Raw genomic sequence first — 23,439 nt, 5'->3', positions numbered from 1 at the left:
CCTCCTGGAACGCAGACCGCGAGTACTCGGACAGCATTGCAGGGAATCAGAGGCGGGCAGAGAGAGCCGTGGTAGTTAGAGACGTAGACAGGCGGAGACACGGGCAGGCGGAGACAGGAGACACGGGCAGGCGGATCGCTAAGCAGAGGCACGCGCCGCCTGGTCACGTGATCCCTGTTGGTCTCTGGAAGCAAGAGGGGGGGGGGGTGTCTCGGAGCCGGTGGGACACGAAGCAGGGGAGATGCTTTTTGAGGGCGAGGGGGGGGGGGTCTCTTGGGTGGGGGGCGAGTGGGGGGGGGATCTGTGTCCCGCTCTCCGGCTGCCGATCCTCCTTCCCGGCCCGGAATGCGATCCGACGAGTTTAGAGAGCGCGCGTGAGTGAGTGAGTGTGGTGGCTGTGTTGGAACACGTGAGTGTGGTGGCTGTGTTAGAACACGTGAGTGTGGTGGCTGTGTTGGAACACGCGAGTGTGGTGGCTGTGTTGGAACACGCGAGTGTGAGTGTAGCTGCATTTGTGTGTGTCAACTCGGGTGGAGCGGTGGTGCAGTGGTGAGCGCCCTGCGCCATGAACCCGACTACCTTGGTTCGAATCACGTCCGCGGCTAACACCGGAGATGATGTCCCCCAGGTCGACTCGCCCTTTAATTAACAGCTGGTTCGGTGCGCAAACATCGGCACAGATGCAGTTGTGTAACCTCATAGCCCGTCGTGTCTGTTTGCCGTGTGCAGATTGTCTCTGTTTAATGACCGCAATCAGATCATCGCAACAAACCCTGCACGACCTTGCGAGAGGGAGTTTAGGAGTCGGGAGAGGGAGTTTAGGAGTCGGGAGAGGGAATTTAGGAGTCGGGAGAGGGAGTTTAGGAGTCGGGAGAGGGCACGAACACGGGCGAGGTAGCGGCAGGACTGGGACGCAGCCAATCACCCCCCCCCCCCCCCCGTTAATTTGAACCCCACCCAGGGCCCATGTCACCTCTTCCAACGCGCCTGGTGAACGTGGATGAGGAGACCAAACACTCTGTAAGAGTTCGCTCAATTGGAGGAAGGGAGCCCCCCCTCCACCAGCAGTGGCGCGAGCAGGCAATTGCAAGGCTGCGCCTGTAGCTCTCCTGGGCCAAAGCGGCCCTTAACCCCCCCCCCCGTTCCCCCTCCCCCCCGGCTCCCCTCCCCCCGGTTCCCCCTCCCCCCGGTTCCCCTTCCCCCGGTTCCCCCTCCCCCCGGCTCCCCCTCCCCCCCGGTTCCCCCTCCCCCCGGCTCCCCCTCCCCCCCGGCTCCCCCTCCCCCCCGGCTCCCCCTCCCCCCGGTTCCCCTTCCCCCCGGCTCCCCCTCCCCCCCAGCTCCCCCTCCCCTCCCGGCTCCCCCCGGTTCCCCTCCCCCCGGTTCCCCCCCCCCCCCCGGCTCCCCCTCCCACCCGCTCCCCCCTCCCACCCTTTCCCCGAGTAGTAAATATCGGCGCTTAGCCCATGCTCTGCGCCAGCTTCAATGACATTGTCTGTTTTATGTTATTATGATATTATTATTATTTATTCCTTTGTTATGTAATCCAGAATTCAGGAAAGGGTGCTATAGGACCCCATGTGCATGATATAAGTACTGTACTACGTGCATGCTATAGGTTCCATGTGCATGCTATAGGTTCCATGTGCATGCTATAGGTTCCATGTGCATGCTATAGGTTCCATGTGCATGCTATAGGTTCCATGTGCATGCTATAGGTTCCATGTGCATGCTATAGGTTCCATGTGCATGCTATAGGTTCCATGTGCATGCTATAGGTTCCATGTGCATGCTCGCAGTTCCATGTGCATGCTCGCAGTTCCATGTGCTGAGTCACCTTGTGCTGCACAGGGACAACTGCCATTGGAGGGGGTGGGGTCCCCTTCAAAGGGGGTCCCCTTCTAATGGCTCTGATAAGATGTGAGCTTAGGGGCTTTGAGTTGTTGATGCATTTTAGTCAGCGTCACCCCCACTCTGATTCCCTCCCCTCTCACCACCGCCCTCGGTGAAAACAGACGCTGCTCCTCCATGTAGCTGACTTTTGCTCGCTCCTTCCTCCTCTCGTCCCCGACGTCTCGTCCCGGTCATGCCTTCGCCTCCTCCCCTTCCTGCCCGGCGTTCCTCCTTCCTCCTCCCTGCTGCTCATCTTGAGCCGTGCCCTCTCTGTGTCCGTCTCGGAGACTTCTGTCGCAGCGTCCCTTCTCTCTCCCGTTCCTGGCTCTCGTTCCCTTCCTTACATCCCCTTCTCCATGGTGTGCTGCCACGGGTACAACGTTTTATTATAATTATATATTACAGAGAAAAACACTTTCTGTTGCTTGATGTTATCCTGCCCCGAGCAGAGGACTGTCCGCAGGAACCCGCGGCAAAGTTTTTATCGCACCGCGCTATAAACCGGGCGACCCAAGTTAAATTCCTGGCCACGGCTAACATCGGCGGCGAGTTGATATCCGAACCGGTTCTGGGCGTTACCAGCCTCCACTTGGAACGAGTACCTGGTGCGGTGTGTAAACGTAACCACTGGGAGAGACAAAGGTGGCTGGGCGTGACCCTGGCCACACCGCCCCCTCGTGCATTGCACCGGACGTAATCGCCGCTCGCTAACGGCACTTTGCCTCGGCTTGTTAAAGGCCACACGATGCGGTACCGCCAGCGAACAGCAATCGTGAAGTCGCAATCAATGATACACGACAAAATACGTTTATTATTTGAAATAGTGAAGTCGAATAGGAGGCTCATTTAATGACTGGGCTGGCCCGGCTTGTCGCGTGGGGTAATGGGCCAGTGACTGGGGAGGGGGGGGGCATTGGGGATGGCCCACGACCACCCCCTCTCCCCCCACTCAACTTGATCACCACCTGGGGGCCACCTTTGCTGGTAAATACAGAGCTTGGCTTTGCCCCGGCGAGACGCCCTGTGATCTGCGTTATCTTGTTCTACAAACACGTGTTTGGCATTTAGATTTTGTTTTGCTCAAAGTAATTGTGCCGCCGTGCCACAGCGAGCACTCGAAGACGGGGGAGGGGGGGTCCTGATGCCAAACCCTGGCTGGGGCCGGGGTGGGGGGGCAACCCCCCGCTTGGCTCCACATCAGATTATCCCCAAATCCCCGGACCGTCATGACTCGCTCGCTCGGAGCAGCAGCGAGGAGTGCCGCCGCGCAGGGCGCTTGATTTATGTGCGCGCCGCGAGTCCGGGGCTTATTGGCGCTTTTAATCACGCGGGTTTGGGGGGTTTTGAAGTCCGGGGGGGTTGGGGGGTGGGAGGTGGTGGGTTCTCGCGATCAGGGATGGTGATGTGGTGAAACTCGGGCCAAGCGGTGACTTTTTAGATGTTTTCTGGAACTTGTGTTTGGCTGTTTTGCCGTTTTGGTGGTGATGCTGTTTTACCATCACCACTATCATCACCATCATCGCCGCCATCTCCACCATCTCCACCATCGTCGCCATCTCCACCAACGATTGTTGTCATCTTTGCTTCGCCATGATCTCCGCCTCTCAGCACCGCACGATGCTATGTACAAACTCACTCCTCGTCGCTCCCCAAGTGTGGTCCCTCCTTTGGCGGCCACTCCATCACTCAAATTGCCCATTGGCAATTCACATGTTTGACACTTACGTTTATGCAATTGTTTGTATACACTACAATGTAACCGGTATTGGCCAAAACCTCCCAATGCTGAACATGTACCTCCCAATGCTGAACATGAACCTGCCAACCACTCAATTGGGATGGCACACAGTAGCTGCAACGTCGCCCCCTCTGGCAAAAACTTGGCAGGACCCTCCAGACAAAGAGTCTTGAGACTCGGCGAGGCTTTCCTGGTTGAGCAGGCGTAATAACAAACCATAATCATCGTCACCGGCGCCGTCTCTCTGGGCAGGCGGCTGCACTCACCGGGCGGACCCCCGCGCTGCCACGGAGGGGCCATGGGGGTGCGCACGGGGAGCACCCCCCCGGGGAGCCGCGACGGAGGAGGAGGTGCCGGGTCCGACGGAGGAGGAGGAGGCGCCGTGGCGGAGGAGCTGCACGGCCTCAGCCTGGAGCAGCGCCGCACCGGTACGGGGGTGGGGGAGGGCGGGGGGCATGGGCAGGTGGAGGTGAAGGAGCAGTTGTAAGGATAGGTGTAGATTTAGTCCGAGAGAAATTTTAAACATAAATCCATCATATTTCATGGATTCGGCATGGGGGAGCAGCACCAGATGAAGAGAGACAGAGGCACAGAGAGGGAGACAGAGGGAGTTATGGAGAGTGTGATCATAATGTTGATTGATGACGGTGATGGAGGGTGTTTGCTGATGTTCATAGAGCTGTTGATGGGCGACGTTGCTGGGCAAACGTTGAAGGGCGATGTTGATGGGTGACGTTGCTGGGTGACGTTGCTGGGCGACGTTGATGGGTGACGTTGCTGGGCGACGTTGATGGGCGATGTTGATGGGCGACGGGTCACTGCGTAGGTTACGAGCGGTAATTACCGTGGCACGCGAACCCCTGTGACGGCAGAGCTGCCCTGCGCCAGTGGGGGGGGGGGGGCGGCGGAGGCGGTGGTGGGGGTGAGGGGGATTTGTAACGAAGTTTAGACAGAGGTGCGGTGCACGAGACATGTGTGGGACGTGCTTGTGTACGAGATGATAAACCCGTATCAGCCGCAGACTGGGCTGACGCGGGTCCCAATTCGGGGATCGCCACCCCCCGGGGGACCCCTCCCCCCCCCCCCCCAAGGGGACCCTTCCTCCCCCCAAGGGGACCCCTCCCCCAGAGCCCCCACTCCCGGATTGAGGCATGGAAACATTCCTGGCACGGCCATAGACACCGTTTACACGAAGCGGTGACGCAGCCTGACACAGGCCAGATGCGCAGGGATGAAGCGGTGACGTGCCGGCCCTCGTCATCGCTGTCATCACCGTCACTGGCATCATCATCACCGTCATCGCTGTCCCACCACCACCACCACCACCATCGTCGCTCGCATCATGATCATTGCCATGGTCATCGTTGATGAAATGATCTGCATCATCACCAGCCCAATCACCACCAATGTAATTACGATCAATAAAATCATCACCGTCATCATACTTATCATCGTCACTGCCGATATCTTCATCGTTGTTGTCATCACGTCATCCTCAGTGTCATCATCCTCACCACCACCGTCACCATAGCAATAAGCAGGTTTTGGAGGTGCATGCCTCTTATTCATGTCACTATCATCAGCACGACCAGCATCTTCATCACCATCATTGTTTTTAACAAAGTCAATAGGCAGACAATGCCTCCTTCACATCTCCGTTGTTCCATGTAGAAAAAAAACAAATTTCTTACACATGCCTTCAGCCACGCCGCCTCCTGGAAGTGCATAATTTCAGCAGCACAAGCAAATACTCTGGACCAGTTTCGACATTCAGTGTCTCATCAGCAGGGTCAGCTCGCTTGAACTGCCAGATGTTACCATAAGGACCCTCTTTTTACGATACAGGTCCTAGTTCGTAAGACCCATATCACACAGATCATCCATAACATAATCACCAACATCCTCATTATAATTATTTTCAATGTCACCACCACCACTTTTGCCATCCGCAAGAGCTGTATGGCTGGCATATATAGTTATTTCTTTATATTTATCTATCACATATATAGTGAGCACAGGCCCAAAACGTCAAGCGGCCAGTAACAAACAGCACGACAGAAAAGCCGTAAAGCTCGGCAAGCTCCCTGTCCCACGCTGTGCTACGCTTCACCTTCAGCGCCGGTGCGCACGGCACGTGCCGCCTGATCGCGTGAAGCCACCCGCCGGCGTGCGGCACTGCGCGTGCCCTCTGTGCACCTAGCCTGGTCCAGAGGAACGCTCGGGCCCAGTGAGAGCAATTGCTGCCACGGTGCCCCCAAGGTCCCCTCGCCTCTGAGCCAGCCCCCAGGGCGAGGTGTTGAGGGTGGAGGGCGCGGGGTTCACAGCTCGGAGATGATTCGATCCCGAGTTGATGCTCGCAAGTAAATTGACGAGCGCAGCATAATGGTGTACACTGCGTGCGTGCACGTGTGCGTGCGTCTGTGCGTTTACGTGTGTACAGAGTGCGTGCACCGTTCCGGCCTAGGGAGACAAAGGCGGCTGGGGGCCGTCTGATCAAACCACCTCCTCGTGTGTTGTGGTGACCTTAAATAGCTGTTTGCTAACATCACTTGCCCCCCACAGTCGGTATGCGTGCATGCGTGTGTACCAGTGTATGGTGTGTGTGTACCGGTGTACGGCGAGTGTGTGTGTGTGTGTACTGGTGTACGGCGAGTGTGTGTGTGTGTGTACTGGTGTACGGCGAGTGTGTGTGTGTGTACTGGTGTACGGCGAGTGTGTGTGTGTACCGGTGTATGGTGTGTGTGTACCGTTGTACGGCGAGTGTGTGTGTGTAGCAGTGTACGGAGTGTGTGTGTATCGGTGTTTGGTGTACGGCGTGTGTGTGTGTGTGTGTACCGGTGTACGACATGAGTGTGTGTGTGTGTACCAGTGTACGGTGAGTGTGTGTGTGTGTGTACCGGTGTTCGACGTGAGTGTGTGTGTGTGTCTGTGTACCGGTGTACGGCGAGTGTGTGTGTGTCTGTGTACCGGTGTACGGCGAGTGTGTGTGTGTACCGGTGTACGGTAAGAGTGTGTGTGTGTGTACCGGTGTACGGCGAGTGTGTGTGTGTGTGTGTCTGTGTACCGGTGTACAGCGAGTGTGTGTTTGCAATCCTGCAGTGTGTAAGGTCATGGAAAGCAGTTGTTTTTGGCCTCTCCCCGCCAAATATTTACAGCCCGCGCGCCGTATTTATAAAGTGAAGTAAATGTTTGCATAATTATGCCTGAAATGTGGACGTGCTGCCCACCGGCGCTTGTTCGAACATGTGGAGTCCTCGTCTCTGGAAACTGAACTTGAGGTGCGTGCGGAAGCGTTGTCTTCCCCGCCCTGGGCCAGAGCAGAAATCGGTTCCACCTGAGTTTGCAAAACTCGAATAACGACAACAACAACAACAACAATAATAATAAGTAGGTGTACCTCTGCACCACCGCCACACAGCGGTCGCTCATCACTCATGTAGAGGGAGGGAGGATGGCTCCGATGCGCAAGGACGAGCCGCAGACGAGGAGCGGGGAGCCAGCAGCAGCCGCGTGGTCAGGAGCCGGCGCTACCAACAATTTCCTAAGCTTTACGGTCCTCTACGTATCAAGGTGTTATCGGCCAATTAATGAGTGTTCATACGTGGGAAGAAACCGGAGCACCCGAAGAACACCCACGCGTGCGAGGGGGCCACACTCTATTCCCGTACAGATGGAACACATGAAGGTTAGTCCACATTTTGTTCCAGTGCATTCTCCTAGTGTGCCAGGGTATCTCTCCCACGGCCCACGAGAAGGGAGTTTCACAACGTGTGTGTGTGTGATCCACCAACTCTTGCTGCCTCTACAGCGCTCCGTTCCAGGCCACTTACAGCAGGGGCGCCACGCCACTTTAGTGTCACCGCTTGGGTTGTACAGCGAGCACGAGTGGATGGATAACTTGACTAATTTCAAACGGTTCTCCCATAATTCACTGTTGTCCACTTAGAGAAAGTGGCGCAAAGACAAAGATCCCCTTTATAGCGTAAACAGCCCGTTGGGACAAGCGGTGTTAGCACACACACACACACGAGTTCAGACAAACAGACACAAGTTCACACATGGACACAAACGAGTTCACACACGTACAGACACACACTAGTTAACATACAAGACAAAGATCCCCGGTATAGCATTAACAGACTGTTGGGGCAAGTGCTGTTAGCGAGCACCTATGAAAGCCGGTACGGCACACGAGGGGGTGGGTGGCCAGCACCACGCCCGACCGCCTTTGTCTCCCCAGTCGCGATGTTTACACACTGCACCAGGTACTCATTTGAGGCTTAGTCGACCTAGTGGAGGCCCAGGAGCGGTTCAGATAATCGTCACTGGTGTTGGCCGTGAGCGGGTCGCCAGGTCCGTAGCGCAGCGCGCTACCCGCTACACTACCGCTACACTACCGCTACACTACCCGCTACACTACCGCTACACTACCGCTCTCCTAAACACACGAGATCACACGCTCTCACTCTCAACACACACACACTCTCGCACCCATGTTCTCACGTTCTCACTCTTTCACACTCATGTACACTCTCTCTCGCTCTCTCTCTCCCGTGACCTCTCCCCTCCTCCGCATTCGCATGCCCCGCCTGTGTTTGTGTAGTGAGCGCATTAAATAATTTTTTATCCACTACGCTCACTCAGACACGCTGATGATCGACGTGGTTGATGGTGGTAATCATGATGGTGGTGATTATGTAATGGCAGTAATGGTTCAGACGGTGATGATGATGGTAATGATGATGGTGATGTTGGTGGTAATGATGATCATGATGATGGTGGTGCTGGCCACCCCTCGTGTGCCGTGCCGACCTTCGTAGGTGCTGCTCGCTCACAGCACTCGCCCCAACAGTCCGTTCAGGCTACACGCGGGAGATCCTTGCCTTGTCCTCGTGAACCCATTACGCAGCCGATGCGTGTGTGAGTGAACACGTGGCAGCGTGAATGTGTGCGTGTGAGAACGCGCGTGCATGTGTGTACGTGTACGGGCTGTGTACGTACACGTGTTTAGCCGGATAGAGGATGCTAAACGGTGTGGAACAGGAGGATGTGGAGCTGAGTGGACTTGCCGATGACTGGTACCAGCGGTGTCAAGATCGGCCTCTGTGGAGGAGGTTCGTGAAGGATGCTACTGGGCAGTTGGAGGCAGTCGCCCTCCAGCAACAACGAAGGGCAGAGGAGCGACGCTCACAACAACGAGTGGAGCGCTGGGCAGCTAAAAAGTAGCAAGTTGGCACAGTGGGAGGCACAGTTGGTGCATCTGCCAGTCATCTCAATCGGTCAACCCATGGCACTTGGGCCTGCCCCATGACCTGTCAGCAGAGAGCCTTAGATATTTTTCGTGGCCTAAAGGTCCACCTAGCCTGGCACAAGCGCTGTGGTGATGTCACCGCTACTTCGTGGCGAATGGCGGGTGTTGTGTGCATGCTGTGTATACACACACACGCGCTGTGTGTGTGTGTGTACACGTGTGTGTGTGTGTACACGTGTGTGTGTACACGTGTGTGTGTGTGTACACGCTGTGTGTGTGGGTGTACACGTGTGTGTGTGTACACGTGTGTGTGTGTGTACACGGGTGTGTGTGTGTACACGCTGTTTATGTGTGTGTACACGCTGTTTGTGTGTGTACACGCTGTGCGTGTGTGTGTGTACACGCTGTGCGTGTGTGTGTGTACACGGTGTGCGTGTGTGTGTACACGTGTGCGTGTGTGTGTGTACACGTGTGCGTGTGTACACGTGTGCGTGTGTGTGTGTACACGTGTGCGTGTGTACGCGTGTGTACACGTGTGTGTGTGTGTGTGTGTACACGTGTGCGTGTGTACACGTGTGTGTGTGTGTGTACACGTGTGTGTGTGTGTGTGTACACGTGTGTGTGTGTGTGTGTGTACACGTGTGTGTACACGTGTGTGTGTGTGTGTGTACACGTGTACACGTGTGTGTGTGTGCACGTGTGTGTGTGTGTGCACGTGTGTGTGTGTGTGCACGTGTGTGTGTGTGTGCACGTGTGTGTGTGTGTGTACACGTGTGTGTGTGTGTACACGTGTGTGTGTGTGTACACGTGTGTGTGTGTGTACACGTGTGTGTGTGTGTGTACACGCTGTGTGTGTGTGTGTACACGTGGTGTGTGTGTACACGTGGTGTGTGTGTGTGTGTACGTACACGTGGTGTGTGTACACGTGGTGTGTGTACACGTGGTGTGTGTACACGTGGTGTGTGTACACGTGGTGTGTGTGTGTGTGTACACGTGGTGTGTGTGTGTGTGTACACGTGGTGTGTGTGTGTGTGTACACGTGGTGTGTGTGTGTGTGTACACGTGGTGTGTGTGTGTGTGTACACGTGGTGTGTGTGTGTGTGTACACGTGGTGTGTGTGTGTGTACACGTGGTGTGTGTGTGTGTACACGTGGTGTGTGTGTGTGTACACGTGGTGTGTGTGTGGGCCGGTTTGGCCTGAGCTGTTCCCACGCCGTGAGCCGCAAATACCCGCGCCTGGGAGCCACCCATAGCCCCTCCCTCCCTCCCCCTCCTGAATACAATCTTACCTCCCCCCTCACTCCCTCCCCCCTCAATCCCTCCACCCCTCACTCCCTCACTCCTCCTCACTCCCTTCACCCCTCACTCCATCCGTCACTCACTCCCTCCCCCCTCACTCCCTCCCCCCTCAATCCCTCCACCCCTCACTCCCTCACTCCTCCTCACTCCCTCCACCCCTCACTCCATCCGTCACTCACTCACTCATTGCACCCTCACTTCCTCCTCACTCACTCCCTCCACCCCTCACTCCATCCATTCCTCCCTCCTTACACCCTCCACCCCTCACTCCCTCCTCACTCACTCTCTCTACCCCTCACTCACTCCCTCCATCCCTTACTCCCTCACTCCTCCTCATTCCTTCCACCCCTCACTCACTCCCTCCACCTCTCACTCCCTGCACACCTCGTATCCTCCACAGCTGTCTCTAACCCTGGTATTCTTATCTTCCCTGAGTGAGTCGGTCAATTCTCAGACCCAGTCCCTCTGCACTCCCCACCGCCCCACCGCCACCCTCCACCGTGCGAGCGGTTCCCTTCTTTCCTCGTGGCCCATGAAGGAGCGACGGTCTGGACTCGCAAGCGATGCAGCCATTCCGTTGCCTTGCCTGGGGGTTAGTGACGAGCGCAAACTGCCCACCGCTTGTCGATGGGGCAGCGTGACATTGTCTGGTCCACGGTTCGGAGTTCCTGGCCGCAGTCGCAAGCAGGAGAGTTTGATTTCACAATTGCGCCTAAAGTGTCGGCATCTTCCGTGGTTGGTGCGGATTCGGTTCGGGTGATGCCCGTTGTTTCCGTTCAAGGTGGAATGCAGGCAGTGGTGGTGGTGGGGGAGGGCTCGCTGAGCCAGTTGGTTGGTGAGAGCGTCGCTTGAAAGCCACGAGTTCGATCCGCGCCGTTTCGATGTTGAAATTCGGGCCAAGCGAAGGTCGCGCCGCGTGATTCTAAACCGGATCTCAGCCGTCGATGTGGGATGTTGGTCAGATCGACGTCGATAGGCAGGAGATTTGTCAGTTTCTGATCGTTTCAGTTCACAGAGTGGGAATTCGTCTTTTTCACAGCGGAGATCACAAGGACCAAGCTCCGTTCAAACCTATCTGGGGGCGGCTGGATCCGAATAATTGTTTTCGATGGCGACGGTAAAAAGCACTCCAATTCGCCTTACCCAAAGTTTTCCATCCTGAAACCAGCTCCGACGAATATCACGGGGACTTTGATGCCAATGTGAGTCACGACGGGCCTGTCCTGGCTGTTTGGGAATACAGGGGGTGCACCATTCTCATCGATGGAAACGGAGGTCAGGTCTGGGACGTAATCCCCCCTCCATCTCGCCGAATGAAAGGTCGCGTGGTGTTTTGAGTCAAATAGGTGGTGGAGGTCTTCTGCATATGTCCAGTCTGTCAGGTCTTCGTCCGCACTGTTGCTGATCGCATGGCCCTACTGTGTATGGTGACTATTAAAGTAGCCCTCGCATATATAAACAGTACCGTGTAGCGGGATGTTGCATGCTGGGTAAAGCAGGTTTGCGGCCAGTGTGTGCCGGGTGGTTTGTGCATTCACGACGATGAGCTGACCGATTCGGACAGAAGTGGTGGCTGCCTCTCCGTGTGTTGTTGGCAGGATAGGCGGCAGGCTGTCTCGCTATGCTTCGAGTGGCAGTGGCTCGTTAGCAGCTTGCGGCTGTGTCTGTGATGACAGCACGCGTGTCACCGGACACGTGGCTTCCTTGGAGTGCGGGGGACGTAAACGACATCCTTCCAGATCTTTGCGAGCTCATCGCACATCGCGCGAGAAAGGCCCTCGACATTGAGTTGACGAATCTGTACCCCCATGGGGGCGATCAGGTGGAAGGTTTGGCCCTGAGGACCTTTTTTGATGGCTTAAAGAGTCGCCGTTTTGATGACATCCGCCGCTGTGCTCTTCCACGTGACATACGGCGGGGGGGGGGGGTGAGCATTTATATGATTGTGTCCCCTTGCGTGTGGGTGTGTGCATTGTGCACGCGTGGGTAGCAGTTGCTGTGGTCGTGTTAGGAGTGATGGTGCAGTGGGTGGTTAGCCTACTCCGCTGCCATGGCCACGTAACCCATTTGCGCATCGTGTTGGCCTCAATAGGTGCTTGCTAACAGCACTTTCATGAACAAACTATGGCTATAGGTGGAACCTTGTTGTGTGTATGTGTGTATCGTGTGCTGCACTACAAACCGAGCATTCGCAATTCTAAATTGGTCCTGGGCCTTCCTTAGGTCAACTCGGCCTCAAGTGACCACCTTGTGCGGTGTGTAAACATCAGCTCTGGCATGGTGCTGGCCACACCAAACCCTTGGTGTGGCCTACCGGCCTTCATCGGTGCTCGCTCAGGAGCACTTGTCCCAAAAGCCCTGTGTATGCTACACAGGGGATCTGGGTCTGTGTCTGTGTGCGAGTGTGTGTTTGTGAGTGTGTGTGCGAGTCTGTGTGTATTTCCCCCGGCACCCCTTGAGCGGCTACTGGAAGTGATTAGTGTCGCTTGCGCTGATTTCTGGGAACTTGCCCTCATCAGGCGCGTTTATTATCTTAGCAGTCCAGTGCCAAGGCCCCCCCCCGGCCCCCACCCACCACCCCCGGTGCAGGGTGGGGGTAGGTGACCTGCACAGGTGCCAGCACCTGGGGAGGCAGTGGGGCCTGTGGAGGCGGAGGGATCTGGAGTAATCACCCTGACTCCATGCTGATGTTTTTGCCGCTTGTCCGAGCCAACTTTCGTTACAGGAAATTAATTCTGTTCTGATTAATATTTAATTACGTCTGTGTGCGCTGCTTCTTATTTCTTCTGTAACGGGGTTCTTTTTGCGCCCATTTCTATTTGTTTCTTTGCTGTAATTTGGGCCAATATGTTGACCCAAGGTCACACAAAGAAGAGTCGAGCTCGTCTCTCTCGAGTTCTCACGTGGGTCAACAAAGTAAGCCAGGCGAAACGTAGTGAGGGGATATGGGAGGTTGGACCTGGGCGAGGCGGTGTGAGTTGGGACGAGGGGTCGTCACCCCTCACGGGGTCGTCACCCCTTTCGGGGTCGTCACCCCTCATGGGGTTGTCACCCCTCTCGGGATCGTCACCCCTCATGGGTCGTCACCCCTCATGAGGTCGTCACCCCTCATGGGTCGTCACCCCTCTCGGGATCGTCACCCCTCATGGGGTCGTCACCCCTTTCGGGGTCGTCACCCCTCTCGGGATCGTCACCCCTCATGGGTCGTCACCCCTTTCGGGGTCGTCACCCCTCATGGGGTCGTCACCCCTCTCGGGGTCGTCACCCCTCATGGGTCGTCACCCCTCTCGGGATCGTCACCCCTCACGGGGTCGTCGCCCCTCATGGGGTCGTCGCCCCTCATGGGGTCGTCACCCCTCATGGGTCGTCACCCCTCTCGGGGTCGTCACCCCTCACGGGGTCGTCACCCCTCATGGGGTCGTCACCCCTCATGGGTCGTCACCCCTCTCGGGGTCGTCACCCCTCACGGGGTCGTCACCCCTCTCGGGGTCGTCACCCCTCATGGGTCGTCACCCCTCTCGGGGTCGTCACCCCTCTCGGGGTCGTCACCCCTCATGGGGTCGTCGCCCCTCATGGGGTCGTCACCCCTCATGGGTCGTCACCCCTCTCGGGGTCGTCACCCCTCTCGGGGTCGTCACCCCTCATGGGGTCGTCACCCCTCTCGGGGTCGTCACCCCTCTCGGGGTCGTCACCCCTCACGGGGTCGTCACCCCTCATGGGGTCGTCACCCCTCATGGGGTCGTCACCCCTCATGGGTCGTCACCCCTCTCGGGGTCGTCACCCCTCACGGGGTCGTCACCCCTCTCGGGGTCGTCACCCCTCATGGGTCGTCACCCCTCTCGGGGTCGTCACCCCTCTCGGGATCGTCACCCCTCATGGGGTCGTCGCCCCTCATGGGGTCGTCACCCCTCATGGGTCGTCACCCCTCTCGGGGTCGTCACCCCTCTCGGGGTCGTCACCCCTCATGGGGTCGTCACCCCTCTCGGGGTCATCACCCCTCATGAGGTCGTCACCCCTCTCGGGGTCGTCACCCCTCTCGGGGTCGTCACCCCTCTCGGGGTCGTCGCCCCTCTCGGGGTCGTCGCCCCTCTCGGGGTCGTCGCCCCTCATGGGGTCGTCGCCCCTCTCGGGGTCGTCGCCCCTCTCGGGGTCGTCGCCCCTCTCGGGGTCGTCGCCCCTCTCGGGGTCGTCGCCCCTCTCGGGGTCGTCGCCCCTCACGGGGTCGTCGCCCCTCACGGGGTCGTCGCCCCTCACGGGGTCGTCGCCCCTCACGGGGTCGTCGCCCCTCACGGGGTCGTCGCCCCTCATGGGGTCGTCACCCTTCATGGGGTCGTCACCTCGAGTATTCCCCAGGGACAGTCCGGTTATTGGCGGTGATTCGCGCAGTGTTGATGATGGGCCGAGTGCCCACCGAGAGACGCGTCTGGGTGTGGGCTGCGGGGAAGGAGGTGACTGGAGGTGGGGGGAGAAGGTGGCACCTTGGAGGCAGAGGCCTCACCACTGCCCTTGGTTGATGTGAGGAGTTTGCTTCTCGGTTTGCATTGTTGGGTGAAGCAAAAGTTAAGATGAGCGAGAGTTTGAGAGGAAGACGGTGAGAGAGATTGGGGAATAGAGCGGGGGGAGAGCGAGAGATTACGGGAGCGAGAGTGCGGGAGTAATTGCAACGATAGTTGAGAGTGGTGTCTGAGAGCGTGTGGTTGAGTTGGTATTGCGCTGCATGTGGTTGTGGGTGGTTGAGGCGGTGACGAGGGGGATTGCCGGACCCTTTGTGCACTTCCTCCTCGCGTGGTTGGCCGCTCAGGGTCGAGGGATTCCCTCGGGGGGGTGGGGGACGGGCATCCCATCCCAGGGGGGCCCTGGCAGCGTGGGCCCTGGTGGCTGCCCCCCCCCACCCCCTTCACCTGGCTACTCCCCTCCCCCGTTCCCGAAAGCCGAGCGCCGTGCCCGGCGATGAGCGCTCGGCTCATTTGACGGCTCCATTGGGCGTGCGCGTGTGCGGCGTGAGTCCCCTCCGTGTTATTGTTTTCTAGCTCTCCGTTCTTTAATCATCCCCACAATCACTGCCACATGCGGCGGCGCGCGGTCGCCCCGTGCCGCCCCTGGAGGGCGGCGCGACCCGGGGGGGTGGGGGGCGGTGGGGGTACGGGGGGGGGGCACGACCCAGCGTAGCGTGGCAGGGGTGGGGGGCTCTTCGGATCCCTCGCTCCAAGACGAGGGATCCCCACCACGCCTGGCTGCGTTGTCACGGCCCCTGCCGCCCCCCCTCTGCCCCCCACCCCCTCTCGTCGCCGCGGGTGGAGCCCCCCCCGCTGCCCCCCCCCCTCCCCGGTCAACACGCCGAGTGATGTCACTCGCTGCACTTCGTAATTTTCTCGTCAAAAAAAGTGGCGGCTCGCGTGCCAGCCCAAACACGCTTTTGCAAAAAAACACACGCCTCGCATTCCAAAAATGGGAAATTCTGCTGCTCGTATCCCTGGCGAGGTTACACACGTGCCGGCTCGGTAACGTCTTGCGTGCGTGCGCGCGCACGCGTGTGCGTTTCGCCTCTGGCAGGGTTTGCGTCGGAGCGGTGGGAATCGAAAGCCCTAATAGGGCCTCTGAGGCAGAGCCAACCGCGACGCCGCGCATCCCCGCGACGCAGCCCGGCGAGCCGCGATGGAATGCGCGCACGGCGAGGGGCATCGCGGGGGGCATCGCGGGGGGCAGGGCGGGGGGCGGGGCGGGGGGCAGGCAGGACGGGGGGCTCGAGGTTTGGGGTGCTCCGGGGCGGCAGGTGAAGGGGTCGTAGGTGAGGAGCGACGAGGGTTGGAGGCCGGGGCTGAGCGGCCGCCGCGTCTGTGTCTGTGTCTCCAGTGCTGCAGGTGAAGCTGCAGCAGCGGCGCTCGTGGGAGAACCTGGAGCAGCAGCGCCTCGTGCCGCGTGAGTGCACTCGCGCGCTCACACTCAATGCGCTGGGTACTCATTTTAAAGCTCGGTCAATCTTGGGGAGACCCAGGACTGGTCCATATATGAGCCACTGTTATTGGTCGTGAACAGGAATCGAGCTCGGGTCGCCGGGTCATGGTATTGTGTGCTAACCACTACCCCACCAGCACATGCACACATGCACATACAAGCATATACTCGCGTGGACACGGGGACGCGCGTGCCGCGCTGGTTACCGACACGCGGACACGCATGCTTGGCTCGCTCTCCACGCTCGTGGTCGGCTCGCTGAGCCGTGCAGCGGCACTCGTGAGGGGGAGACGGTGCCAATCCGGCAGCGCGCCGTGGAGAGGAAACGCCAGCGGCCTTGCCGCTCGCTCGCAGCGCACGCAGCGCACGCAGCACCGGGCTCCTGCGGGCCAGCGCCGGGCGCCACCCGATTTGTTTGCGCAGCAATAACGACAATCGCAGCGATAGCAGCAGCAATAACAACAATAATCGTTGTAACCACGATTATTTCAATAAACCAAGGTGCCCGAGAGACGCACGAGCACAAGACGGACTTCAAAATAAAACGAGCGCACAGTTTGTACGACCGAGATGTTTCGGGATCGCGTGCACAACAAAACACTTTGAGAGTTGTTTTGTTTTCATGGAGCGGCCTCGGCGTTCTAAACCGGCGCCGTGCATGAACGGTTCCCTGCGCGTGTGTGTGTGCGTGTGTATTTGTACGTGCATGCGTCTGTGTGTGCGTGCGTCTGTGTGTGTGCGTGTCTTTGCGTGCGTGCGTGTGTTTTTGCAGCACTCAGGATGGCCTCTGCGATCCGGAACCTGGACAGAGCGCGGGTGAGACCCCAGGGACACACGCCTATGGGGCAGAGGGCACGGGGGTAATGCAGCCATGGGGAAGGGCAACTTTGTCCAGGGGGGCAGAGGTCAGGGTTTATAGGGAAGGCTTAACGCAGCCACAGGGGGACAATGTTGCCAGGGGGGCAGGGGTCAAGCTAAAGGATCAAAGGTCAAACATGGACTCTGGGCACTGAATTGCTCCGGATTAATTTTGCCGGTTTAAATCAGACAGTTGCTGGGCATGGGGGCCCAAAGGCCCAAAACATCAAGCGCCCAGCAATAAACATCATCGTCATAGTTGTAGAAGATACAAGTTGCATTGAGCGAGGTTATTAGTATGGTAATAAGAACTTGGGGAAAAGATACAATGATGGTAGGAGTGGAGCAGTGCGAGGGAAGAAACCGAAAGACTGAAGTTGATTTCGCACGTTGTTGGCTTTCACGACCAACTCTACGATTCGTACTTCATTGCTTGGGTTAAATCTGTGACCCGGACAACGAATGGTGAATGAGAACATGGGTGGAGGATTTACTGCATAGGCTGGCGCGACCGGTGTGCTTAGGCAATGACAAATGGGCACTTCCCTATTTAGCTGTGTCGGGTGAAGGAGGGTGTACAACGCAACATTGGCATTGTGTCTTCCATTTCGCTCTGTTCCTCTCTGGCTCCTAGTCTGTCACCCTGTTCCTTACGCATGACGCCTTGAGACGTTGCGAAAGGCGCCTAATCGGTAAAAATTATTGTTGTGGTTCTGCGATCTGACTCACGAGATTCAATGATCAATCATGGGCAGAGGAATCGACGACTAAAGTTTACGGGATCAGTAACCAAAGCAATAGCAATCTAAGAGTGATATGGATGTGACTGACCCACGGTGAGCGAGTGATCGACGCGAGCGTTAGCGGGTGCTGCGATCGTCGTTGACCAGGCGCATGCCGTCCGTTCCCGCAGACGGAGGACTTCCTGAAGCACAAGATCTGGAACCGCCCAGACCGCAAGGAGCTCGTCAAGAAGCACATCCTGGAAGGTGGTGATGGCACCACGTGACGCGTTACTCGTGATCATCGCACGTCGCTCGTCATGTGTCACGTGTTGCTCATCACGCGTCACGTGTCGCTCATCACGCGTCACGTGTCGCTCATCACGCGTCACGTGTCGCTCGTCACGCGTCACGTGTCGCTCGTCATGCGTCACGTGTCTCGTTTCGTTTGATTCCGGCTCGGCCGTCTTCACCGTGGGAGCGGCGCTCGTTGCGACGTCGTCATGGGCTCCGATGGGCTCCGCCGGTTCAATGAGCGTGGCAGTGGGCAGAGCGTCTAGAGCGGGGACGCGGCCGGTGCTGCGTCGGTCCTGACGCCGTCGTCTCTTCCCCCCCCTACCCCCCCCCCCCCCCGCCGCGTGCGGCCACAGACACGCAGGCCCAGCCCGCGCTGCAGGCCGCGCAGCTGCGGCTCAAGCGCGCGCGCCTCGCCGCCGACCTCAACGGGAGACTGGCGCTGCGGCCCGGCCCCATCGAGCTGGTGCAGCGGCACATCCTCGCCGTGGACAGTGCCGGCCTGCAGCTTGGCGCCGGTATCAGTTCCGTCCACTCACCACTCCGTCCTCACCATCCTCACTCACCACTCCACCCACACTCACCACACCGTCCACACTCACCACTCCACCCGCACCGTCCCCACTCACCACTCCACCCACACCGTCCCCACTCACCACTCCACCCACACCGTCCCCACTCACCACTCCACCCACACCGTCCTCACCACTCCACCCACACCGTCCCCACTCACCACTCCACCCACACCGTCCCCACTCACCACTCACCACTCCACCCGCACCGTCCCCACTCACCACTCCACCCGCACCATCCCCACTCACCACTCCACCCACACCGTCCCCACTCACCACTCCACCCACACCGTCCCCACTCACCACTCCACCCACACCGTCCACACTCACCACTCCACCCACACCGTCCCCACTCACCACTCACCACTCCACCCACACCGTCCGTACTAACCACACTGCCCGCACCACCTGCACCACTTGCACCATGAGGCCCGCACCGTCCACAATGACCACGGACTACCGCACCGACCACGTGGCCCACAGCGTCCACTCATTCTGACCATCCTCACCACTCGCACGGCTGCCCACACCTGGACCTCGCACCCGGACCTCGCAACTCATGAGCAGAGCGTCTCTTGCCCTCTGCTCACGATGTTTGAGGACCTTCATGAAGGTGGGCAGCCCCGGGTAGAGCTACGGGGCTGGAAGTCGTAGCCAGTTCCTGTTCACCGTAGCACGTGACAGGGATGCCCTCTACCCCCTTCACTATTTAACACATAATTCGAGAAGCTTTAAGCTTGGGTCTATCCCGTGACGTCCTGCCAGCAAGCCTTCAACACCTCACGTGGTGGCCTCAAGGTGGACCTCGCCTCGCACAGGCGTTGTGGTGAGAATGACGCCACTTAGTGGCGAGCTGTGGCTGTTGTGATGTGCTTGTGTTTCTATGTACGTGTATGTACGATCATGTGTGTACGATAGTATGTAAGTGGGGAGTGGTAGCGCAGTAGTTAGTGCGCTGCGCTATGAACCCTGGCCACCCGAATTGGATTCCTGCTCACGACCAACACCTGTGCCAAATATGTTAAATGGTTTTGGGCCTCTCCTAGGTAGATTCAGCCTTTAAAATGAGTATCCGGTGCAGTGTATAAACATCACCGGAGAGACGAAGGTGCCACTAACAGCACTTGCCCTGACAGCATCTTGAGGCTACACGGGGAATCTATGCCTTTGTTGTTGGTGCATGTGTTGCCCATCGCAGGCGGTGCCCATGTGGACGAGGAGGAGGACGACGCTCGCTCCCTCTCGCCCGACAGCCTCGCCCCTCCCCCGCAGGGCCCCTCCCCTCCCCCGCAGGGCCCCTCCCTCGATTTCTCGGTCCCCGGACCGGACCCCTCATCCCCTGCAGATCCCGGCGCCGTGAGTCCTGTTCTTTGTTCTGGGGGGTCCTTAATATGGAGACTTTACCATGGAGACCACGCTATGGAGGCAAGAGTAGAAATACAAAGATTTCCCGTATAGCCTCAACTGACTGCTGGGGTAAGTGGTGTTAGCGAGCACCTGTTCAGGGCAGAATGTCGCACGAGGCAGTGGGTGGCTAGGACCACGTCCGACCGCTGATTTTTACACATCGCACCAGGTACTCGTTTTACGGCGAGGCCCAGGACCGGTTCAGATTTGTATTACTGATGATAGTCGTGAGCGGGGATTGAACTTGCCGGGTGCATAGTGAAGTATGCTTGCCACTAATACACCCACACGTATACCCACACGTACACCCAGACTTACACCCACATGCACCCACACGGACAGGCATAGCTCTAGAACTCCGATGTCGAGGATCGGTGATCCACTACGGCAGTGGTGCAGGTTCACTCGTTCTCGACGCTCGTTCCCGTTAACCCCTCGCAGCAGCAGCAGCAGCAGCAGCGCGGCCGGCAAGGGGACGCGGCCAGTGCCATGGGGGTTTTGGCGAACCCGCTCCACGCGAGGCAGGGTCAGCCGGCAGGAGTCACGCCGCCCAGCAAGCCGCGCTCGCCGCTCGTCAAAGTGAGACCCCCCCCCCCTGCCACCGCCGCCCCCCCCCCCGCACACCGCCTCCGCGGCGAGCAGACACGACACAGATGCTAACGGAGATTAACTTAAAATACACGCGGTGCGGACGACGTGGCATGGATGTGTTCCTCTCCCCCCTCCCTCTCCCCGCCAACAGCACACGCAGCCCCAGCCGGAGGCCGGGGGCCAGCGGGCCAGGAGCCGCGGCAAGGACCCGCGGCCCAAGGTGCGCAAGCTCAAGTACCACCAGTACGTCCCGCCCGGCCAGCGGCCGGCCCCGGACAAGGGCGGAGGCGCCGCCGCCGCCGCCTCCGCGCCGGGAACCGCCACGGCGGCCCGCAGCCCCGGAGGGGGCCGGCCGGAGGCGCCTTGCGACGGCCGGGCCCGCGGCCCGCCGATCCTGCCGGCCGGCACCACTCCCTACACGCGGCTCCTGCAACAGCAGCAGATGTTCTTGGATCTGCAAACGCTCGGGCAGCCGCACCAGCAGCGGCAGCCAGAGGCGCAGCTCCATCACCAGCAGCAGCAGCGGCAGCTGCTGGGGCAGCAGCGGCTGCTGCCCCTCCAAGCAGGGCCGCACGCACCCTCCAGGTGACTGGGGCCCATTGGCCTGCGCGTCAGTGCACGGGTGTGGCACTTCACGTGGTCTCACATTGCACCTAGCTTGGCACACGCGCTGCGGTGAAACCCCTACGCTTTGTGGCAAATGGCAATTTTTCGTGTATGACTCCGGGTGTGTACATTATTGTGTATAGGAGTGTGTGTTGGGAGCGGTGGGACAGAGATTAGTGCACTGTGCTACAAAACTGGCGACCCACGTTCGATTTCCGGCCAAAGCCAACATCGGTGTCTCATATCTGAACCAGTTCTGGGCCTCCCCGACGTCGACTCAGCCTCAATTGAGTACCTGGTGCAATGTGTAAACATCGCCACCGTGGAGCTGAAGACGGCAGGACGTGCTGTTGGCCACCCACTTGTGCGCCGTGCCGGTCTTCGAAGGTCCTCGCCAAACAGGGCATTGCCCCGACGGTCTGAGAATGTTTAGAGGGGGGAATCTTTGTGGGCTTGGATCGCCACCTTCCGCTCGATGTGGCGTACTGCAGCACGGAGTCTGCGGGTGCGATTGGACACTGTGGACACGTCATCATGCGTCGGTGTGTCGTCTGAAATCGATCCTACGATCACCACCCCGTGCTCCACAGCGTCGTGGCGAGGCCCGATTATTTAAATGCCTCTGCATCGAGTGGGGGCACACTCATATCACTATTAAAGTCCATTCTTGAGTTGTGACCTGAATGGTTACTCACCTGGTAAGTTTCCACAATATTCCTTGGTTCTTTCGGTAAAGTCACGTAGATATAAAACATGATAATAAAAAATGAAGTGAATAAAAATATCACGACGTTTTGATCGCAACACAAGCGGTCGTCATCAGGAAAAGGGGTTATCCTCTAAAGGCAAACTGTTTATAAAGGTTTGGAGATGGGCGTAGCCCAAGTGTATCAGCAGCACCAGCAGGATGGGCGGGGCAGCAATGCCAATGCAGCAGCAGTGCCAATGCAGCAGCAATGCCAATGCAGCAGCAGTGCCAATGCAGCAGCAGTGCCAATGCAGCAGCAGTGCCAATGCAGCAGCAGTGCCAATGCAGCAGCAGTGCCAATGCAGCAGCAGTGCCAATGCAGCAGCAATGCCAATGCAGCAGCAGTGCCAATGCAGCAGCAGTGCCAATGCAGCAGCAGTGCCAATGCAGCAGCAGTGCCAATGCAGCAGCAGTGCCAATGCAGCAGCAGTGCCAATGCAGCAGCAGTGCCAATGCAGCAGCAGTGCCAATGCAGCAGCAGTGCCAATGCAGCAGCAGTGCCAATGCAGCAGCAGTGCCAATGCAGCAGCAGTGCCAATGCAGCAGCAGTGCCAATGCAGCAGCAGTGCCAATGCAGCAGCAGTGCCAATGCAGCAGCAGTGCCAATGCAGCAGCAGTGCCAATGCAGCAGCAGTGCCAATGCAGCAGCAGTGCCAATGCAGCAGCAGTGCCAATGCAGCAGCAGTGCCAATGCAGCAGCAGTGCCAATGCAGCAGCAGTGCCAATGCAGCAGCAGTGCCAATGCAGCAGCAGTGCCAATGCTGCACGCACCACACTGCTGACGGTGGAGGTTGATTGACAATAAAGCACAAGTCAAGCCATGACCCAAAGTGATTGATGACATCTTTCCAATGATTGCTGTGTCGATAACCTTCCTCTCAGTTGAAATTGTGTCTGTGTCTGTATATATGGATGGCTTCATGAACGAATCATTGTCAATAGCCAGTTGGCTTGCAAAGTACCATCGTCTTAGAGAAATCAATTTCGTGTGAGCCAGCCACATTAAAATAATGATCAGCCACGGCAGAAGTATTGGTCCTATCGTGTTTCAAATCTGCCTTATGCTCTCGAACACGGTCCGAGGCATGTCGCTTAGTTTCCCCAATGTAACTGCTGCCGCAGATCCAGCTTAGTTTATAGACGCTGGGGTATTGCATGTCAGGATTCTTGTCCTTCACGGATGGGATCAGATCACGAATTTTATGTACTGTGTTAAATCGGACCTGGATCTTGTGTTTGTTCATGATTTTGGAAATATTTTTGGTTACCCCTGCTATGTATGGCAGGGTGATGAAGGCACGATGTGTGTGCCATGCTGCCGGTGTAACCGTGACTCTCTGCATGCGTGAAGTCTCCCACCCTCAAGCCCGACTCGCGGCGCCATCAAATCCGAGCCTCGGACGAGCGGGCCCGACGCGAGTCCTGGCGCAAGCTCGTCCGGCAGCCCGGCACACCGCCCCGGCGGCCTGCCCTCCAACCTGGACGAGATGAAGGTGACTCGGGGAGTC

At 58.2% G+C, this 23,439-nt stretch overlaps 1 protein-coding gene across 1 annotated transcript in view; it reads left to right on the top strand.

Annotated features, from left to right (window-relative positions):
• The window catches only part of LOC144940843 (uncharacterized), a 31,477-nt gene that overhangs the window by 4,162 nt on the left and 3,876 nt on the right, over nt 1–23,439 (top strand). Inside the window, 9 exon segments of the mRNA XM_078867323.1 lie at nt 3,881–4,056; nt 16,032–16,097; nt 16,906–16,949; nt 17,905–17,980; nt 18,364–18,525; nt 19,778–19,935; nt 20,428–20,565; nt 20,729–21,162; nt 23,283–23,424. Of these exon segments, the coding sequence (XP_078723449.1) occupies nt 3,881–4,056; nt 16,032–16,097; nt 16,906–16,949; nt 17,905–17,980; nt 18,364–18,525; nt 19,778–19,935; nt 20,428–20,565; nt 20,729–21,162; nt 23,283–23,424 (1,396 nt within the window).

The sequence above is a fragment of the Lampetra fluviatilis genome, chromosome 23 (genome assembly GCF_964198595.1).
Source record: "Lampetra fluviatilis chromosome 23, kcLamFluv1.1, whole genome shotgun sequence".
Lineage (NCBI taxonomy): Eukaryota > Metazoa > Chordata > Hyperoartia > Petromyzontiformes > Petromyzontidae > Lampetra > Lampetra fluviatilis.
Note: the sequence above shows the minus strand (reverse complement) of the source record. Positions and strands in the feature narration are given on the sequence as shown.